Raw genomic sequence first — 18055 nt, 5'->3', positions numbered from 1 at the left:
ATGTCCCTTGCAATAGAAAAAAAGCATGACAGGTCCTCTTAAATGTGAGATCTGGGGGGTCAAAAAGTCCTCAGATCTCATATTTGGACTTAAATGCAATAAAAAAAAAGTAATTTGAAAAAAATGACATTAAAAAAATATACCTTTTAAGAGGTATGGGAGGAAGTGACATTTTGACGTGGCTTCCGCCCTCCTATGGTATAGAGACGAGTGGGGGGCCATCTTAGCCTCACTCGTCTCCATACTCAGGCACTGAAAGGACCCGATTGCCTCCGCCGCTACCGACGGCTCCGGTAAGTGGCGGTGGGCGCGGGAGAGCGGCGGGAGGTGGGGTGGCACCTCCCCCGCCGCCGATAACGGTGATCTCGCGGCAAACCCGCCGCGTAGACCACCATTATCGTAAACAAGACCGCCTTTTTTTTTTTTCAAATTGAATTGTCTGCAGCTGTCTTTTGGCTCAGACTAATTTCTCTAAAAGTTCTGGTTTCTGTACCAGTCCAGTTGGGTTGCACTGATTCCCACCTGACCGTAGGTGTCGCTGTCACCATCGGTGGGTGTGGAACAGCAGCAGGCTGGATGCATTGAATGCCACCTCTTGCTCGGAAATAGTTTGGTGGGAGTGGTTTCCCTGCTGTGAATTCTGGGAGAGGGTATTTAAGGTACTGACGCCATTTTTCTTGGTCTGTTTCCAGGTCCCTGTCTTGGGGTCCGCTATCCCGACCTCATGGCCCTCCTGGCCTGGGGCCTGTGTCGCATGGATCTGCGCCTCGGGCCGGCTGGCCCGAGGCTTCACAACTGTGAGTGTAGGCCCGGGAATGTCTTGGGGCCCTACTGATCCAGGGGTGGTCCTGTGCTGTCTCGCCTGCGGGGAGAAGCCAAGAAAACTGGAGGATCCAGGGGAGGACTTCTCAGGTGGAGGACCGAGCGCAAGGCTGGTGTCTCTGGAGGAGCCTGGAAACTCAGTTGAAGGACGCAACCCAGATCAATATCCTTACAGTATCGCCGGGACGGCTGAAAGAATCTGGTACTGTATGGTAGTTCTTCCTAAAACTCTCAAAATCTCTAAGGTTCAATTGACAAGTCTGTGGCAGAGACTTTGTTGAGCATCTCATCGGCTGCTAGGTCAAGTGAGAGGGGCCTATCCGGTGACTGCTGGATCCAGTCTGTGGACCTGTTTGTCTTCTGGATCTGACCAATACCTCTAACCCACAATTACCAGGTGCCTGAACTCCCCCTTTATCCTCCGACCCTCTATTGAAGGACTGTGTTTTTTGTCTTTCTTTGGTGTTATCCCTAAATAAATCTTCAAAAAGGACTAAGTGTCGGATTTATCATCATTTGGGCTACTTTCCATGGGACCCCCCTAAGACGATGAGGCGAGCAGGTGAGGTAACGGTAAGCCCGAATAAAACCAGCATCTTCTTCGGGGGTTAGTGCTACACTGTTATCAAGGGTTATATTTTAATATGTGCCCAGATACATCCAGGGCTTCTGGACCAGATACATCCTAAATATAGAACCATTTATCCAACTGTCCATCCAGAGCCTCTGGTTTATAGCCCAGATACATCCTTAATATAGAACCATTTATCCAACTGTCCATCCAGAGCCTCTGGTTTATAGACCGGATACATCCTAAATATAGAGCCATTTATCCAACTGTCCATCCAGAGCCTCTGGTTTATAGACCGGATGCATCCTAAATATAGAACCATTTATCCAACTGTCCATCCAGAGCCTCTGGTTTATAGACCGGATACATCCTAAATATAGAGCCATTTATCCAACTGTCCATCCAGAGCCTCTGGTTTATAGACCGGATACATCCTAAATATAGGAGCCATTTGACCAACTGTCCATCCAGAGCCTCTGGTTTATAGACCAGATACATCCTAAATATAGAACCATTATCCAACTGTTCATCCAGAGCCTCTGGTTTATAGACCGGATACATGCTGGACAGGAAGTCAAAGGAAATCAAATCAAAGGAAATCTCCACAACCAAGACACAGAATAATACCTTGAAAAAAGTCCTAACTCTTCCCCAGATTTCGGTAGGAGTTGTTATTTAAAGGGAATTTTTCATCCCATCACAGTCCAGATAATTCTCAGTTTATTATTTGTCTACAGAGAAGAGAGTCCTGTATAGATCACATGACCACATCAGTGAAGATGGAGACGGGCCAAAATCACATGGCTGAAAGGATATTGGACCTCACCCTGGAGATCATCTACCTGCTGACCGGGGAGGTGAGGAGGATTCTGGGAGGTCACATGACATCGCTCTTATCTCTATTCATAAAACACAGACCTGACCGGAGAGGAGAGGAGGATTCTGGGAGGTCACATGACATCACTCTTATCTCTATTAATAAAAAACAAACCTGACTGGAGAGGTGATGATTTTCAAGAAAAAGGAGGGCTTAAATGGAAATACCGGGTAGTTGCTCACATCAAACCCACGTGTAGTTCCATTCGGCCATGTAATGGATTGGACTATATCGGTACTTGATAATGGAAAAAGCACTAGTAAGATTTAAAATCAATATAATATTTAATAAAGATTTAAAACAAAACAAACAATAACAATATATCACTTGAAGGGATACAGTAGTACTCATAATATATGGAGAGGTGATGAGGATTCTGGGAAGTCACATGGCATCGCTCTTATCTCTATTAATAAAACACAGACCTGACCGGAGAGGTGAGGAGGATTCTGGGAGGTCACATGACATCACTCTTATCTCTATTAATAAAACACAGACCTGACCGGAGAGGAGAGGAGGATTCTGGGAGGTCTGTAGTGAAAAATGTGTTCATTTCTTTCTTTACTCAGGATTATAAAGTAGTGAGAAGAATATCTGGTGATCCATTAACACCCAGCAGCCGTCTTCCCAGGACATCACCCATCACAGTGCCTCCACCTCACTGCCTGACAGCAGAGGTAACCAGTGCCAAGAAGATTCTAGAAGTCACCAAGAAGATGATGGAGCTACTGACAGGAGAGGTGAGCGGTGCCGGGAATTCTGGGACATTATCCAGTAACAGACAAAAAATGCGAGTGCACATAGGTTCTGCGAGTGCACGTGTATTGTCTTGTTGAGTATCATGCTGCATACACACGATTGCACATTCTGACAACAAATTCCATGTTTTTTTTTTTTTTTCCGATGGATGTTGGTTCAAAGTTGTCTTGCATACACACAATCACACAAATGTTGTCTGAAATTCCGATCACCAACAACGCGGTGAAGTACAACACGTACGACGAGCCGAGAAAAATGAAGTTCAATAGCCAGTGCGGCTCTTCTGCTTGATTCCGAGCATGCGTGGAATTTTTGTGCATCAGAATTGTCTACACACGTTCGGAATTTCCGACAACGGATTTTGTTGTCAGAAAATTTAAGTTCCAGCTCTCAAATTTTGTTTGTCAGAAATTCCGAGGGAAAATGCCTGTTGGAGCCTACACACGGTCGGAATTTCCGACAACAAGCTCCCATCGAACATTTGTATTGTCTTGTTGGGTATTAGTGTATTGTCTTGTTGAGTATTAGTGTATTGTCTTGTTGGGTATTAGTGTATCGTCTTGTTGGGTATTAGTGTATTGTCTTGTTGAGTATTAGTGTATTGTCTTGTTGGGTATTAGTGTATTGTCTTGTTGGGTATTAGTGTATCGTCTTGTTGGGTATTAGTGTATTGTCTTGTTGAGTATTAGTGTATTGTCTTGTTGAGTATTAGTGTATTGTCTTGAGTATTAGTGTAGTTTCTTCTTGAGTATTAGTGTCAGGAAGCTAATTGTTAGGTCATTTGGATGGGGTATAATCCAAAATCCTCATTAAATTTAATAGGTACGATGCCCGGCGGGTGTGGAGAGGCGACTCGTTGTACATCTTGCGGCATGTATGCGTTCCTTGATCATCCGATCGAGGGTGAATACTGCTGTGTAAAATGTAAGCACATTGTTTCCTTGGAAGTCCAGGTTCTAAATCTGGGGAAGCAACTGTCAGCACTGAGAAGTCCCTCCATACTAAAGGAGAGCCAGGAACGTACGCGGAAGGTGCCGCCAGTGTCCAGCACAGAGGAGGGTGGAGACAAAGAGGTGCAGGCACTAGGAAAGAGTAGATGGGTGACAGTCAGGAAGGGTAGAGGGGCAAGTGCCAGGGAGGCCTGTCCAGGGCTGGAGCATCCCAATAAGTACACTGCATTGAGTGACATTGGTGAAACCAGTCAGGGACCAGCACTGCTGGAGATGAGGGACTCTCCTAGCTGCCGTGGGAAGAACTCCTCCAGTGAGAGGGGGGATGCTAAGGCAAAGGAATGACAGATTCTGGTGGTAGGGGACTCAATTCTTAGAAGAACAGAGAGGGAAATCTGTAACAAAGACCTGAAGCGCCAAACTGTATGTTGTCTACTGGGCGCTCGGGTTCGGCACATCATGAATCTGGTGGACAGATTACTGGGAGGGGCTGGGGAAGACTCGGCTGTCATGGTGCACGTTGGCACAAATGACAAAGATAGATAGATAGAGTGCCCTAAAGAACGATTTTAGAGGACTTGAGAGCTAAATTGAGGAAAAGGACCTCCAAAGTAGTATTCTCAGGAATACTACCGGTACATCGAACCACACCAGAAAGGCAGAGGGAGTATAGGGAAGTAAACAAGTGGATGAAGAGCTGGTGTAGTAAGGAGGGGTTTGGGTTCCTGGAGGACTGGGCCAACTTCTCAGTTGATAACCAGTACTATAGAAGGGATGGACTGCACCTAAATGAGGAGGGTGCAGATCAGCTGGGAATGAAAATGGCCAAAGAGTTAGAGGGGTTTTTAAACTAGGCAATGGGGGGAGGGTCCAGAGGTAGAGATAGTCAGCGCTGAACATATTCCAGAGGGCAGTATTGGGGGCATTAGTGGTAGGATGACCAAAGCACATAAACCCAAGGTAAGTATGGTAGCAAGTCCTTGTTGAAATCTTGGAACACCCAATAAGAGGATAATATGCAACTGGTCTAAACTACGTGGCATGTTCACCAATGCCAGGAGCCTGGCGGACAAGATGGGTGAGCTAGAGATACTGTTGTACGAGGAGGATTTGGATTTTGTGGGAATTTCAGAGACCTGGTTCAACAGATCTCATGATTGGCTGGCAACCATTCAAGGGTATACCCTTTATCGCAAGGATAGAGAGGGTAAAAAAGGGGAGGGGTATGCCAATATATCAAGAATAATGTACAAGTGAATGTGAAAGATGACATCACAAAGGGAGCTAGGGAGGAGGTGGAATCCTTATGAGTAGAGCTCCAAAGGTATGAAGCTAAGGGGAAAATCATACCGGGAGTATGCTATAGGCCCCCTAACCCGAGGGAGGAAGGGGAGACTCGCCATTTCCTAAATGTCTTGCAGGACAATTTTATGGGTCAGATGGTAGACGCACCAACTAGTAATAAAGCGTTACTGGATCTACTGATTACCAACAATACAGACCTGATCACGGATGTGGAAATATGGGGCAATTTAGGTAACAGTGATCACAAGTCAATTGGCTTCAGTGTAAATCACACAAATAGGAAACATAAGGGGAATACAAGGACACTGAATTTCAAAAGAGCCAACTTCCCTAAACTACAAACCTTGCTAGAAGGCATAAATTGGGATAAAATCTTAGGAACAAAGAACACAGAGGAGAGATGGGTTTGCTTTAAGAGCATATTAAATAAGGGCATTAGCCAATGCATCCCATTTGGTAATAAATTTAAAAGAGCGAACAAAAGTCCTGGATGGCTTAACTCCAATGTAAAAATGCATATAAAAGAAAAGGAGAATGCCTTCAAAAAATACAAGGTTGAGGGATCATCATCAGCATTCAGACTTTATAAAGAATGCAACAAATGCCTATGTTATATATTTTTTGTTTCTAAAGAAAGAATTTATTTAAAAAAATGCAACAAGAAATGTAAGGGTGCAATGAGGACAGCTAAGATAGAATATGAAAGACACATAGCGGAGGAGAGCAAAAAAAAAATCCCAAGAAATTCTTTAAATATGTAAACAGTAAAAAAGGGAGTACAGATCATATTGGTCCCAAAAAGAATGAGGAAGGACATCTGGTTACAAAGGATGGGGAGATGGTAAAGGTATTGAATTTATTCTTCTCCTCAGTCTTCACGAGGGAATCGAGGGGCTTCAGTAACCAAAACTGCAGTGTTTATCCTCATGACACATCACAGGAAGCACCTCCATGGTTAACAGAGGACAGAATTAAAATTAGACTTGGGAAACTTAACATTAATAAATCAACGGTACCATATGGCTTCCACCCAAGGATACTTAAGGAACTCAGTCAGGTAATTGCCAGACCATTGTTCCTAATTTTTACTGAGAGTCTACTGACTGGAATGGTACCAGCTGATTGGAGAAAAGCCAATGTAGCACCAATATTTAAAAAGGGCCCAAAATACATCACTGGAAATTACAGACCAGTTAGCCTAACATTAATAGTATGTAAACTCTTGGAGGGGATGATAAGGGACTATATACAAGATTTTAGTAATGAAAACTTTCACTGATCAGCTGCTGAGCTGATTTGTGTCTCACCTTTACTGCTTAGTCCTGAGAAACATGCCCGACGCATGGGATTGGGCTTGTGACTTTATTGTGATGATAAAAGACATCTTTTGAACTCCTGTCCAGTCCGCTCGGGAAACTCAAGGGCCTAGGTCACTCGGAGGGAGGTGATCTAGACCAATCCTTTAATTTTGTCCGCTTCCCTCATTTCACCTTTCCCCGTGGCTATCCTCTGGGCTTAAAATGCCTATCAACTCTCTGCATACGTGGTGCTGCCAGCAATTTCATTGAACAATCTTTAGCTTCCAAGTTGGGCATTGCCTTTGTTGCCTTAGCTATACCCCTTTCCGTGACCGCAGTAGATGGCTCCTTCTTGCCTATGAGCCCCATCCAGTGTAAAACCCCTCCTATTGTTTTACGCATTGGGGTTTTGCATGCTGAGGAGATCTCTTTCCTAATTCTGTCTAAATCCTCCAGTCCCATCATCCTGGGCCTTCCATGGTTGCATAAACACTCCTCGCATCTTGACTGGAATTCTAGACTTCAAGTAGAATTCAAGTATTGGCTCGGGGTCCTCCATGTCAGCAACAATGTATTTCCAAGGTGCTACCTCCTCCTTCCATTCCTCTGGCTGAGACCTCCACAACTCCCATATTGTCTTCCCAATATCAGTCTCTTCGAGATGTTTTCTGAAAAAAGTCAGCTGATCGCCTTCCTCCTCACAGAGACTATGACTGCTCCATTGATCTGTTACCTGGGACCTCTCCTCCCCGAGGCCGGGTCTACCCTCTATCCCCGAGACACAAGCCATGTCTGAATACATTTGGAAAAACCTGCAAAAGGGTTTCATCAGGAAATCGAACTCAGCTGCCGGAGCCGGGTTCTTCTTTGTAGCGAAAAAAGATGGTTCACTCCATCCATGCATCAACTACAGGGGCCTTAACGCCATCACCGTGAAGAACCGATACCCTCTTCCTTTAATTTTGGAACTCTTTGACAGACTGCGAGGTGCTCATGTTTTTACCAAACTGGATCTCAGAGGGGCCTACAATTTAATAAGAATCCAGGAAGGAGACGAATGGACCACCTTTAACACCAGGGACGGACATTAACAATATCTTGTGAGGCCCTTTGGCTTATGCAATGCCTCAGCGGTCTTCCAAAATTTGGTTAATGAGATCTTCCGTGACCATCTGTATGTCTGTGTTATTGTATATCTGGATGATATTCTTATTTTCTCACCAGAATTGCCCATCGTCTTCATGTGAAAGCTGTGCTACAGCGTCTACGGGACAATTGTCTATATGCAAAATTGGAGAAATGTCTATTGAACAAACAGAAGTTCCATTTCTGGGCTACATAATCTCATCACAGGGCCTCCTCATGGACCCAGCCAAACTTCGGGCCATCTCTGAGTGGCCCCAGCCCTCTGGTCTTAAAGCCATCCAATGCTTTTTGGGCTTCACCAATTCGCTTTCGTAACTACTCTACCTTGGTAGCCCCTATTACATCTCTCTCTCGCAAGGGGGTCAATGCTCAGCTCTGGGTTCTCAAACTCAAGGCAGCCTTCCTCTCCGCCCCAATTCTCCTACGTCCGGACATTACAAAACCCTTTTCTTTGGAGGTTGATGCCTTTTCAGTAGGAGTCGGTGCCGTCCTACTTCAGGCCCAGAAGGGCAAGTCTCAGCCTTGCGAATTCTTTTCCAAGAAGTTTTCTGATGCAGAGAAGAACTATACCATTGGGGACCATGAGCTACTCACTATTAAACTAGCTCTTCAAGAATGGTGAAATCTTCTAGAGGGTTCTCTCCATTGTATTAGCATCTATACTGATCATAAAAATCTGCAGTATTTATAATCCGCGAAACGCTTGAACCCATATCAAGCTTGCTGGGCCCTCTTTTTTGCCTGCTTCAACTTTAACATTACTTTTTGTCCAGTTGCCAAAAACCTTTGAGCCGATGCCTTGTCCAGGTTGTTTGATGTCAACGATTCTGAGAATCACCTAGATACTGGTCCCATCATCCCTCCGCATCGTATTCTAGCCACTACTCAGCTCCGGTCTACGCAGCCTCCTCCAGGTAAAACTTTTGTAGTTCCCGCACTTCGTCCCAAACTCCTTGCTTAGGCAAATGACTCTGGGCATACCTCATACTTGTGACTTTCTTCAGCGTCATTACTGGTGGCCTTCTCTTTGTAAGGATGTCAAGGAATAAGTTCAAGCTTGTACGGTTTATTTACTAATCATCCGTGTCTGCCGCTGCTGGGTTGCTTTTGCCCTTACCAGTTATTGTATTTCCATGGATTTTACCTCAGATCTGCCCCCCTCTACAGGTTCTACAGTCATCTGGGGATGGTGGATCAGTTCTCCAAAATGTGTCACTTGATTCCTCTCCCAGGCCTACCTTCTGCTCCCAGTCTTGCCACAGCTTTCATTAAGGAGATCTTTCATGGGATGCCTTCACATATCATCTCTGACAGAGGAGTTCGATTTACTGCTCAGTTTTGGAGAGCCTTGGCCAGCTCCTTTCATCTGCCCTTCATCCCCAGTCCAATGGGCAAACGGAACGTGTCAATCAAAATGTAGTACGTTTTCTCTGTGCCTTCATCTCAGTCCACCAAGATGACTGGGTGAACCTTTTGCCCTGGGCAGAGTTTGCCTTAAACCATCACTCCAATGCCAGTTCTGGAAAATCTCCCTTCTTCACTGTTTACGGGCAGCATCCATCTGTTCCCTTTCCTGTTCCCATTTCTCCTCTCCTCTCCTTTCAGCAGCAGCTGAAACTCAAAAGGTCCTTCAACACAATCTGGAAAGAAGTTTCTGAGGATCTTCATCTAGCTGCTTCCAGCCATAAAACTGATAGAGTTTGGCTCTCTACCAACCACATCCGACTCAGGGTGCCCTCTATGAAATTCACCCCTCGCTTTTTTGGTCCATTTCCTATTCTCCGTTAGATCAATCCAGTTGCTTTCAAGCTCCGTCTGCCCTCTCATCTCAGGATCCCCAATGCCTTCCATGTCTCCCTGCTTAGGCCACTGGTCTTCAATCACTTCTCTCGCCCTTCTTCTCACCCCACTCCTGTGGCTGATACCATGGATCAGTATGAGATTAAAGAAATATCCAAGGACTCCAGAGGGAGGCTACTCTATCTGATTGATTGGAAGGGCTATGGTCCGGAGGGGAGGTCTTGGGTTCCTGCCACCGATGTCTCGTTTGGTGACCAGATTCCTAATTCCAAATTTCCCTCCAAGCTAGCCCCCTGACATGTAGGGGGACCTTGTAAGAGGAGGGGGGGTACTGTCACTGATCAGCTGCTGAGCTTATCTGTGTCTCACCTTTATTGCTGTAGGCCAGCTGGTACCTGTTCTTCCACTAGCTTGTGTTCAGCTCTTTTAATATAAATTTATAGCGCGGTTTTTCTTCTTTTTATATATTTTATGTGTTCAGCTCTGCTGCACTCTGCAGCTATGGGTGTCGCCGGCCTCACCTGCTGCTTAATATATGATTCCTTCCTGCTACTTCCTGTCCAGCCCCTCATGTGCTTCTATATTTAAATCCCTCTCTGACCAGTTCTGGTTGCTTGAGCAACATTTGTTTCTAAGCTCCCTTCGTGGAACTTGCCTTAACCTGACCTCTCGTGAACCGATCTCTTATGTACCGACTCGGCTTGTTCTGATTATGTTGTCTACAGCCCACCCTGACCTTGGCTCCCTATCCGGCTCTCCTTTGCTTCATCCATCTATCCTTGTCTGACAGTGTCTTCTGGTACTTCCAGCGAGCGGGGTGAACCTGGGGGTCGTGACCTTGGGTCAGCACGCAGCTAAGCCTAAACCCTCGTGAGGGGGGTCCCTGGCAGAATACCGGCTGGCCCTTAGACTTCATGCCCTGAGGGATCCCATGTCACCTGCTCGCCTGTGCGCTCACTGTTATGCCGCGTACACACGACCAGACTTTTAGAGGGACTAGGTCCGCCGTTCTTTCCGACTGACTTTCGGTGGAGTTCCAACGGACTTTCCAAATGAACGGACTTGGCCACACACAATCACACGAAAATCCGACGGATTTGAACGTGATGACGTACGACTGGACTAGACTAGAATAAGCAAGTAGCCAATAGCTGCCCTAGCGTCGGTTTTTGTCCATCAGACTAGCATACACACGAACGGATTTCTCGGTCCGGCGGAGTTCCGGTGGAAAAATGTAAAACATGTTCTATTTCTAAAGTCCGCCGGATTTTTGGCAAGCAAAGGTCTGATGGAGCTCACACAAGATCGAATTGTCTGACGGACTCGTTCCGTCAGACCTTTGCTGTCCAAAAGTCCGGTCGTGTGTACGCGGCATAAGTAGTACTGTGACAAGAATGGTATCATTAGCAGTAATCAGCATGGATTAATGAAGAATCGTTCTTGCCAAACCAATTTATTAACCTTCTATGAGGAGCTGAGTTGCCATCTAGATAAAGTAAGGCCCATAAATGTGGTGTATCTGGATTTTTCAAAAGCATTTGACACAGTCCATAAACGTTTACTGTACAAAATAAGGTTCGTTGGCATGGACCATAGGGTGAGTACATGGATTGAAAACTGGCTACAAGGGCGAGTTCAGAGGGTGGTAATAAATGAGGAGTACTCTGAATGGTCAGGGGTGGGTAGTGGGCTCCTCCAGGGTTCTGTGCTGGGACCAATCCTGTTTAATTTGTTCATAGACGACCTGGAGGATGGGATAAACAGTTCAATCTCTGTATTTGTGGACGATACTAAGCTAAGCAGGGCAATAACTTCTCCGCAGACATGCAAAAAGATATGAACAAATTAATGGGGTGGGCAACTACATGGCAAATGAGGTTCAATGTAGAAAAATGTAAAATAATGCATTTGGGTGGCAAAATATGAATGCAATTTCTACACTGGGGGGGGGGGGAGAGAACCTCTGGGGGAATCTAGGATGAAAAAAAACCTGGGGGTCTGGAGGATATTAGTTATGAGGAAAGGTTGTGAGCACTGAACTTATTCTCTCTGGAGAAGAGACGCTTGAGAGGGGATATGATTTCGATATACAAATACCGTACTGTGACCCCACAATAGGGATAAAACTTTTTTGCAGAAGAGAGTTTAACAAGACTCGTGGCCACTGATTAAAATTAGAAGAAAAGAAGTTTAACCTTAAACTGTGTAGAGCATGGGTCTTCAAACTACGGCCCTCCAGTTGTTCAGGAAATACAATTCCCATCATGCCTAGTCATGTCTGTGAATGTCAGAGTTTTACAATGCCTCATGGGATGTGTAGTTTCACAACAGCTGGAGGGCCGTGGTTTGAGGATCCCTGGTGTAGAGGGTTCTTTACTGTAAGAGCCGCAAGGATGTGGAATTCCCTTCCACAGGCGGTGGTCTCGGGGGCCATCGATAGTTTCAAGAAACGATTGGATAAGCACCAGAACGACTGCAACATACAGGGATATACAATGTAATACTGACATATAATCACACACATAGGTTGGACTTGATGGACTTGTGCCTTTTTTCGACCTCACCTACTATGTAACTATGTGTCTGGATGGTGACTGTATCATTGTGTGTGTCAGGTTCCTATAAGGTGTCAGGATGTCACTGTCTATTTCTCCATGGAGGAGTGGGAGTATTTAGAAGGACACAAGGATCTCTACAAGGACGTCATGATGGACAATCAACAGCTTCTCAATGATGTAAATATGAAAAACAATAATCTCTATAATTGGATATTAACGCTCACGCTGGAGATCGTCTGTCTACTGACTGGAGAGGTGAGGAGGATCCTGGGAATGTTTAATCATTCTTAACTCTATGAATATATGATTTTTTTTTTTAATTCAGTACTTTTTTTATTCTTTTCATAACAGTACAAGTTATACAGTTATACATACATTTATTTCCAGATACATAATCTTACTTCTAACATTCACCCACCCAAATAAAACCCCATAATCCTTACTTTATTTTTTTATCCTCCCCCCTACTGTATCTCCCCTACCTTCGACCCCAAAAGCCTAGGGCTTTTGGGGTCGAGGTGAGGAGGATTCTGATATACTAATTATTGATGTATATTACAGGACTGTACTGTAGTTATGAAGTCATCTATTGAGGAGAATACAAGGAGACGTCACCGCTTGTCCACAAGACAAAGACAAGACCCCATCACCATGTATCCACCAACGCTCCTAACCCTCCCGAAAAATAGTGAGAAGAAGATTCTAGAAGTCATGATCAAGATGATGGAGCTGCTGACCGGAGAGGTGAGAAGGATTCTGGGAATTCTGGGACATTATCCAGTAACAGACAAGGGATGTGTCTGGATGGTGACTGTATCATTGTGTGTGTCAGGTTCCTATAAGGTGTCAGGATGTCACTGTCTATTTCTCCATGGAGGAGTGGGAGTATTTAGAAGGACACAAGGATCTCTACAAGGACGTCATGATGGACAATCAGCCACCCCTCACATCACCGGGTAAGAGGAGACTTTATTGTAAAGGAGAGAGCAGTACGGAGGCTCCACCTAGATCCCCCATCATCTGATAAACACATAGAAACAATGTATTCAGTCAGTGTGTGTTTCCTACAGATGGATCCAGTAATGGGAACCCACCAGGGAGATCCCCATCCTCTGTATTCCAGGATAACTGTGGGGCCCAAACTGTACGGTGGTGCACGTTACAGTCTCTTTAGGACTGCATGCAATGAACTACTTTTAGGGCTGTTAATCTCTAGTTGTAATGGATTACTAGCAGTGGAAAAAAAAACACAGAAGGATCCACTCACCAGGCCTGGTATACTGCAAACCTTGTCCTGGGGGGTTGGCGGTCATCAGGACCCTGATCCTTGGTGGCTTACCTCTCTGGTGCAGGAACAGACAGGTCCAAGAAGCCAGTCTGTACCCCCACAGTCTGAAGCACAAGAGGCGCTCAGGAGACTTTATTGTAAAGGAGAGAGCAGTACGGAGGCTCCACCTAGATCCCCCATCATCTGATAAACACATAGAAACAATGTATTCAGTCAGTGTGTGTGTTTTCTATAGATGGATCCAGTAATGGGAACCCACCAGAGAGATGTCACCGTCCTCTGTATTCCCGGGATTCCACACAGGAAGATCACACCATCCCTCATTTATATATTGGGTATAGTCATCTAAAACAAGACTGTCCTTCATCCGCACAGCTCTAAAAACAAGGTTTCCCTTGACCAATGTATCCCAGATATCCTCCTTTCCCCCTTGACAACCTATTTGCCAAAAACACCCTTCCCCCCCTTTCCTTTACTTTACCTTCTTACCAAAATAAATAGGCAACACAGGAGTTTTGGAGTGTAACTGGCCATAGCAGCCTTTTATTAAATAATATTTTAAACCAATGTAAAATTAACCTCAATTAACATATATGTATATATATATATATATATATATATATATATACAACCTTTTTCACGACAGTATTTTTACTCCTAGTCTGTTGGTCTTTGACGGCCCCCCGAAGTTCACCCTTTCCACTTAAACACTTTCCACCAGTACACTGCGGGACCAACTTTACCAAAACAGGCCTCCTGCCGTTTATCAGCCCGGAGACAACCCCCTTTCCCGCAGTGCAACCATTCCCGTATTCCTGCCTACCCTTCCACAGGACTACACCAAAAGGGGGCACATACCACCTATGAGCTCCCCCCCCCCACCATTCCATCACATCAGTTTTCTTGCCACCATCAAAGACCAAAGACACTGCCGCTACCACTGCTATGACGACGCGAGTTCCAGAAATCTGTAAGAAAACAACACAAACAACAACAAAACGAAAACCATCAAGACAATCCCCCCAATATCGTGATGGTGGGTGGGAAACTCCGCTGTCTCCTCGTTCTACCTTCCTCTGCTTAAGCCCCGCCTCCCCTCTTTATAGCGCTCCTCCCTCCCCTTAACATTACGCCCAGCCTACCTCTTCTCCCTTCCTTACACTGCAAACCTTAACCCCTTATTCCTCCTCTAGTCACATGAGTCATGCCCGGCCCTCCATTATTTATTTTTCTTTCTTTTATTCCGGGGCTCTCTTTCATATACAGAGGTATTTTTTATTTAGTTACACAGAGTTTGCTGCTCATGTACAAAATAGAGATCATCACATCCTTCTGTAAAAGAAATACTGAGAAACCTTACTGTCGACAGCAAGAACATCATCGATGTACCCAACCCACCACCCAATGTATTATGTGTATTGTGCCCGACAAATGAGGAGGAGATACTGTACACCATATGAAAGGTCCATCTCCATTCCTCAATATAACGTCATGTTCCCAACAAATGAGGAGGAGATACTGTACATCATATGAAAGGTCCATCTCCATTCCTCAATATAATGTCATGTTCCCAACAAATGAGGAGGAGATACTGTACACCATATGAAAGGTCCATCTCCATTCCTCAATATAACGTCATGTTCCCAACAAATGAGGAGGAGATACTGTACACCATATGAAAGGTCCATCTCCATTCCTCAATATAAAGTCATGTTCCCAACAAATGAGGAGGAGATACTGTACACCATATGAAAGGTCCATCTCCATTCCTCAATATAACGTCATGTTCCCAACAAATGAGATGGAGATCCTGTACACCATATGAAAGGTCCATCTCCATTCCTCAATATAACGTCATGTTCCCAACAAATGAGGAGGAGATACTGTACATCATATGAAAGGTCCATCTCCATTCCTCAATATAACGTCATGTTCCCAACAAATGAGGAGGAGATATTGTACACCATATGAAAGGTCCATCTCCATTCCTCAATATAACGTCATGTCCCCAACAAATGAGGAGGAGATACTGTACACCATATGAAAGGTCCATCTCCATTCCTCAATATAACGTCATGTTCCCAACAAATGAGATGGAGAACCTGTACACCATATGAAAGGTCCATCTCCATTCCTCAATATAACGTCATGTTCCCGACAAATGAGGAGGAGATACTGTACACCATATGAAAGGTCCATCTCTATTCCTCAATATAACGTCATGTTCACAACAAATGAGGAGGAGATACTGTACACCATATGAAAGGTCCATCTCCATTCCTCAATATAACGTCATGTTCCCGACAAATGAGGAGGAGATACTGTACACCATATGAAAGGTCCATCTCTATTCCTCAATATAACGTCATGTTCACAACAAATGAGGAGGAGATACTGTACTCCATATGAAAGGTCCATCTCCATTCCTCAATATAACGTCATGTTCCCAACAAATGAGGAGGAGATACTGTACACCATATGAAAGGTCCATCTCCATTCCTCAATATAACGTCATGTTCCCGACAAATGAGGAGGAGATACTGTACACCATATGAAAGGTCCATCTCTATTAGTTCTCCGATGTGAAGGTGGGGGATAGCGGGTGGTGTGGAGCACTGAGAACATTTTTATTAGACTCTGGAATAAAATTTTGCACACGAGAACAGAAGAGACATAGCACTGTGCACTTTGTGTTTGGAGCTCTGGACACTTTTGCTTGGTTTGTATTCATATTTTTCTATTCGAATTGCCCCCAAATCCATGCCGGAGCTCTTATAGATTATTTGGTGAAGGACCAACATATATGACTCCCGAATGGAAGGTTATAACATTTAATGGTAAATTGTTTCCCAACAGGTGGACACAATGTCCGGAATACCTCTGAGGAACATCTCATTGTATCTCCAGATTATAAAGCAGAAGATAATAACATTGTACAATATTCTCCAGGAGGAAATCCCGTTACTCCAAATATACATCCCAGACCTTCCCAATTGGGGGGATCAATGGATCCCTCTAATCCTGAGGAATCTTCTGATGGATCACACACCAAGACTATAGGATCTCACACTACAGATACTTCAATATATCCTTCTATTCCCAAGGAATCTTCTTCGAGCCATGAAGGAGTTCCCACAGAAGAGAGTTCATTGTCATGTTCAGAGTGCGGGAAATTGTTTGTAAAAAAATCGTTACTTCTTAGGCACAAGAAAATTCACACTGGTAAGCGTCCCTATTCATGTTCAGAGTGCGAGAAATGTTTCATTAGTAAAGGAGACCTTGTTAAACACCAGAGATCTCACACAGGTGAGCGTCCTTATTCCTGTTCAGAGTGCGGGAAATGTTTCATTAGTAAAGGAGACCTTGGTAGACACCAGAGAACTCACACAGGTGAGCGTCCTTATTCATGTTCAAAGTGCGGGAAATGTTTCAAGTATAAAGGAGTCCTTCAAAATCATCAGAAAATTCACACAGGTGAGCGTCCTTATTCATGTTCAGAGTGCGGGAAATGTTTCATTAGTAAAGGAAACCTTAGTAAACACCAGAGAACTCACACAGGTGAGCGTCCTTATTCATGTTCAGAGTGCGGGAAATGCTTCATACATAATGCAGACCTTCTAAATCATCAGAAAACTCACACAGGTGAGCTTCCTTTTTTTTCCTGTTCAGAGTGTGGAAAATGTTTCAGTTACAAACAAACATTTGTTGCACACCAGAGGAGTCACACTGGTGAGTATCCTTTTTCTTGTTCAGAGTGCGGGAAATGTTTCAGTCAGAAAGCATACTTTCTTGTACACCAGAGAACTCACACAGGTGAGCGTCCTTATTCATGTTCAGAGTGCGGGAAGAATTTCAATCGTAAAATAAGCCTTGTTAAACACCAGAGAATTCACACTGGTGAGCATCTTTATTCATGTTCAGAGTGCGGGAAATGTTTCATTAACAAAAATGACCTTATTAATCACCAGAGAATTCACACTGGTGAGCGTCCTTTTTCTTGTTCGGAGTGCGGGAAATGTTTCAGTCAGAAAGCACACCTTCTTGTACACCAGAGAACGCACACAGGTGAGCGTCCTTATTCATGTTCAGGGTGCGGAAAGACTTTCAATTATAAAAAGAGCCTTGTTAGACACCAGATCGCTCACACAGGTGAGCGTCCTTATTCATGTTCAAAGTGCGGGAAATGTTTCATTAGTAAAAATGACCTTGTTTATCATCAGAGAATTCACACAGGTGAACGTCTGCATTCATGTTCAGAGTGCGGGAAATGTTTCATTAATAAAAATGACCTTGTTAATCACCAGAGAATTCACACTGGGGAGCGTCCTTTTTCTTGTTCAGAGTGCGGGAAATGTTTCAGTCAGAAAGGAAACCTTCTTGTACACCAGAAAACTCACACAGGTGAGCGTCCTTATTCATGTTCAGAGTGCGGAAAATGTTTCATTAATAAACATATACTTGCTAAACACCAGAAAACTCACGCAGGTGAGCGTCCTTTTTCTTGTTTAGAGTGCGGAAAATGTTTCGGTCGAAAAGGACAACTTCTTGATCACTGGAGAAGTCACACAGGTGAGACTACCTTTTCATGTCCAGAGTGCGGGAAATCTTTTGCTTATAAAGGAGATCTTGTTAAACACCAGAGAATTCACACTGGTGATTGTCCTTATTCATGTTCAGAGTG

General features: G+C 44.4%; 1 protein-coding gene across 1 annotated transcript in view; it reads left to right on the top strand.

The window, feature by feature from the left end:
* LOC143955190 (uncharacterized) overlaps nucleotides 1-18055 on the top strand; it is a 69743-nt gene that overhangs the window by 1956 nt on the left and 49732 nt on the right. Inside the window, 6 exon segments of the mRNA XM_077465280.1 lie at nucleotides 2131-2250; nucleotides 2840-3010; nucleotides 12144-12341; nucleotides 12648-12830; nucleotides 12919-13042; nucleotides 16231-18055. The exon segment at nucleotides 16231-18055 is cut by the window's right edge and continues 738 nt beyond it. Of these exon segments, the coding sequence (XP_077321406.1) occupies nucleotides 2155-2250; nucleotides 2840-3010; nucleotides 12144-12341; nucleotides 12648-12830; nucleotides 12919-13042; nucleotides 16231-18055 (2597 nt within the window). The 5' untranslated portion in view covers nucleotides 2131-2154.

The sequence above is a fragment of the Lithobates pipiens genome, unplaced genomic scaffold (assembly GCF_037356315.1).
Source record: "Lithobates pipiens isolate NorthernLeopardFrog02 unplaced genomic scaffold, aLitPip1_a1.2 Scaffold_35, whole genome shotgun sequence".
Classification (NCBI taxonomy): Eukaryota; Metazoa; Chordata; class Amphibia; order Anura; family Ranidae; genus Lithobates; species Lithobates pipiens.
This window is presented reverse-complemented; position numbering and strand designations above follow the sequence as displayed.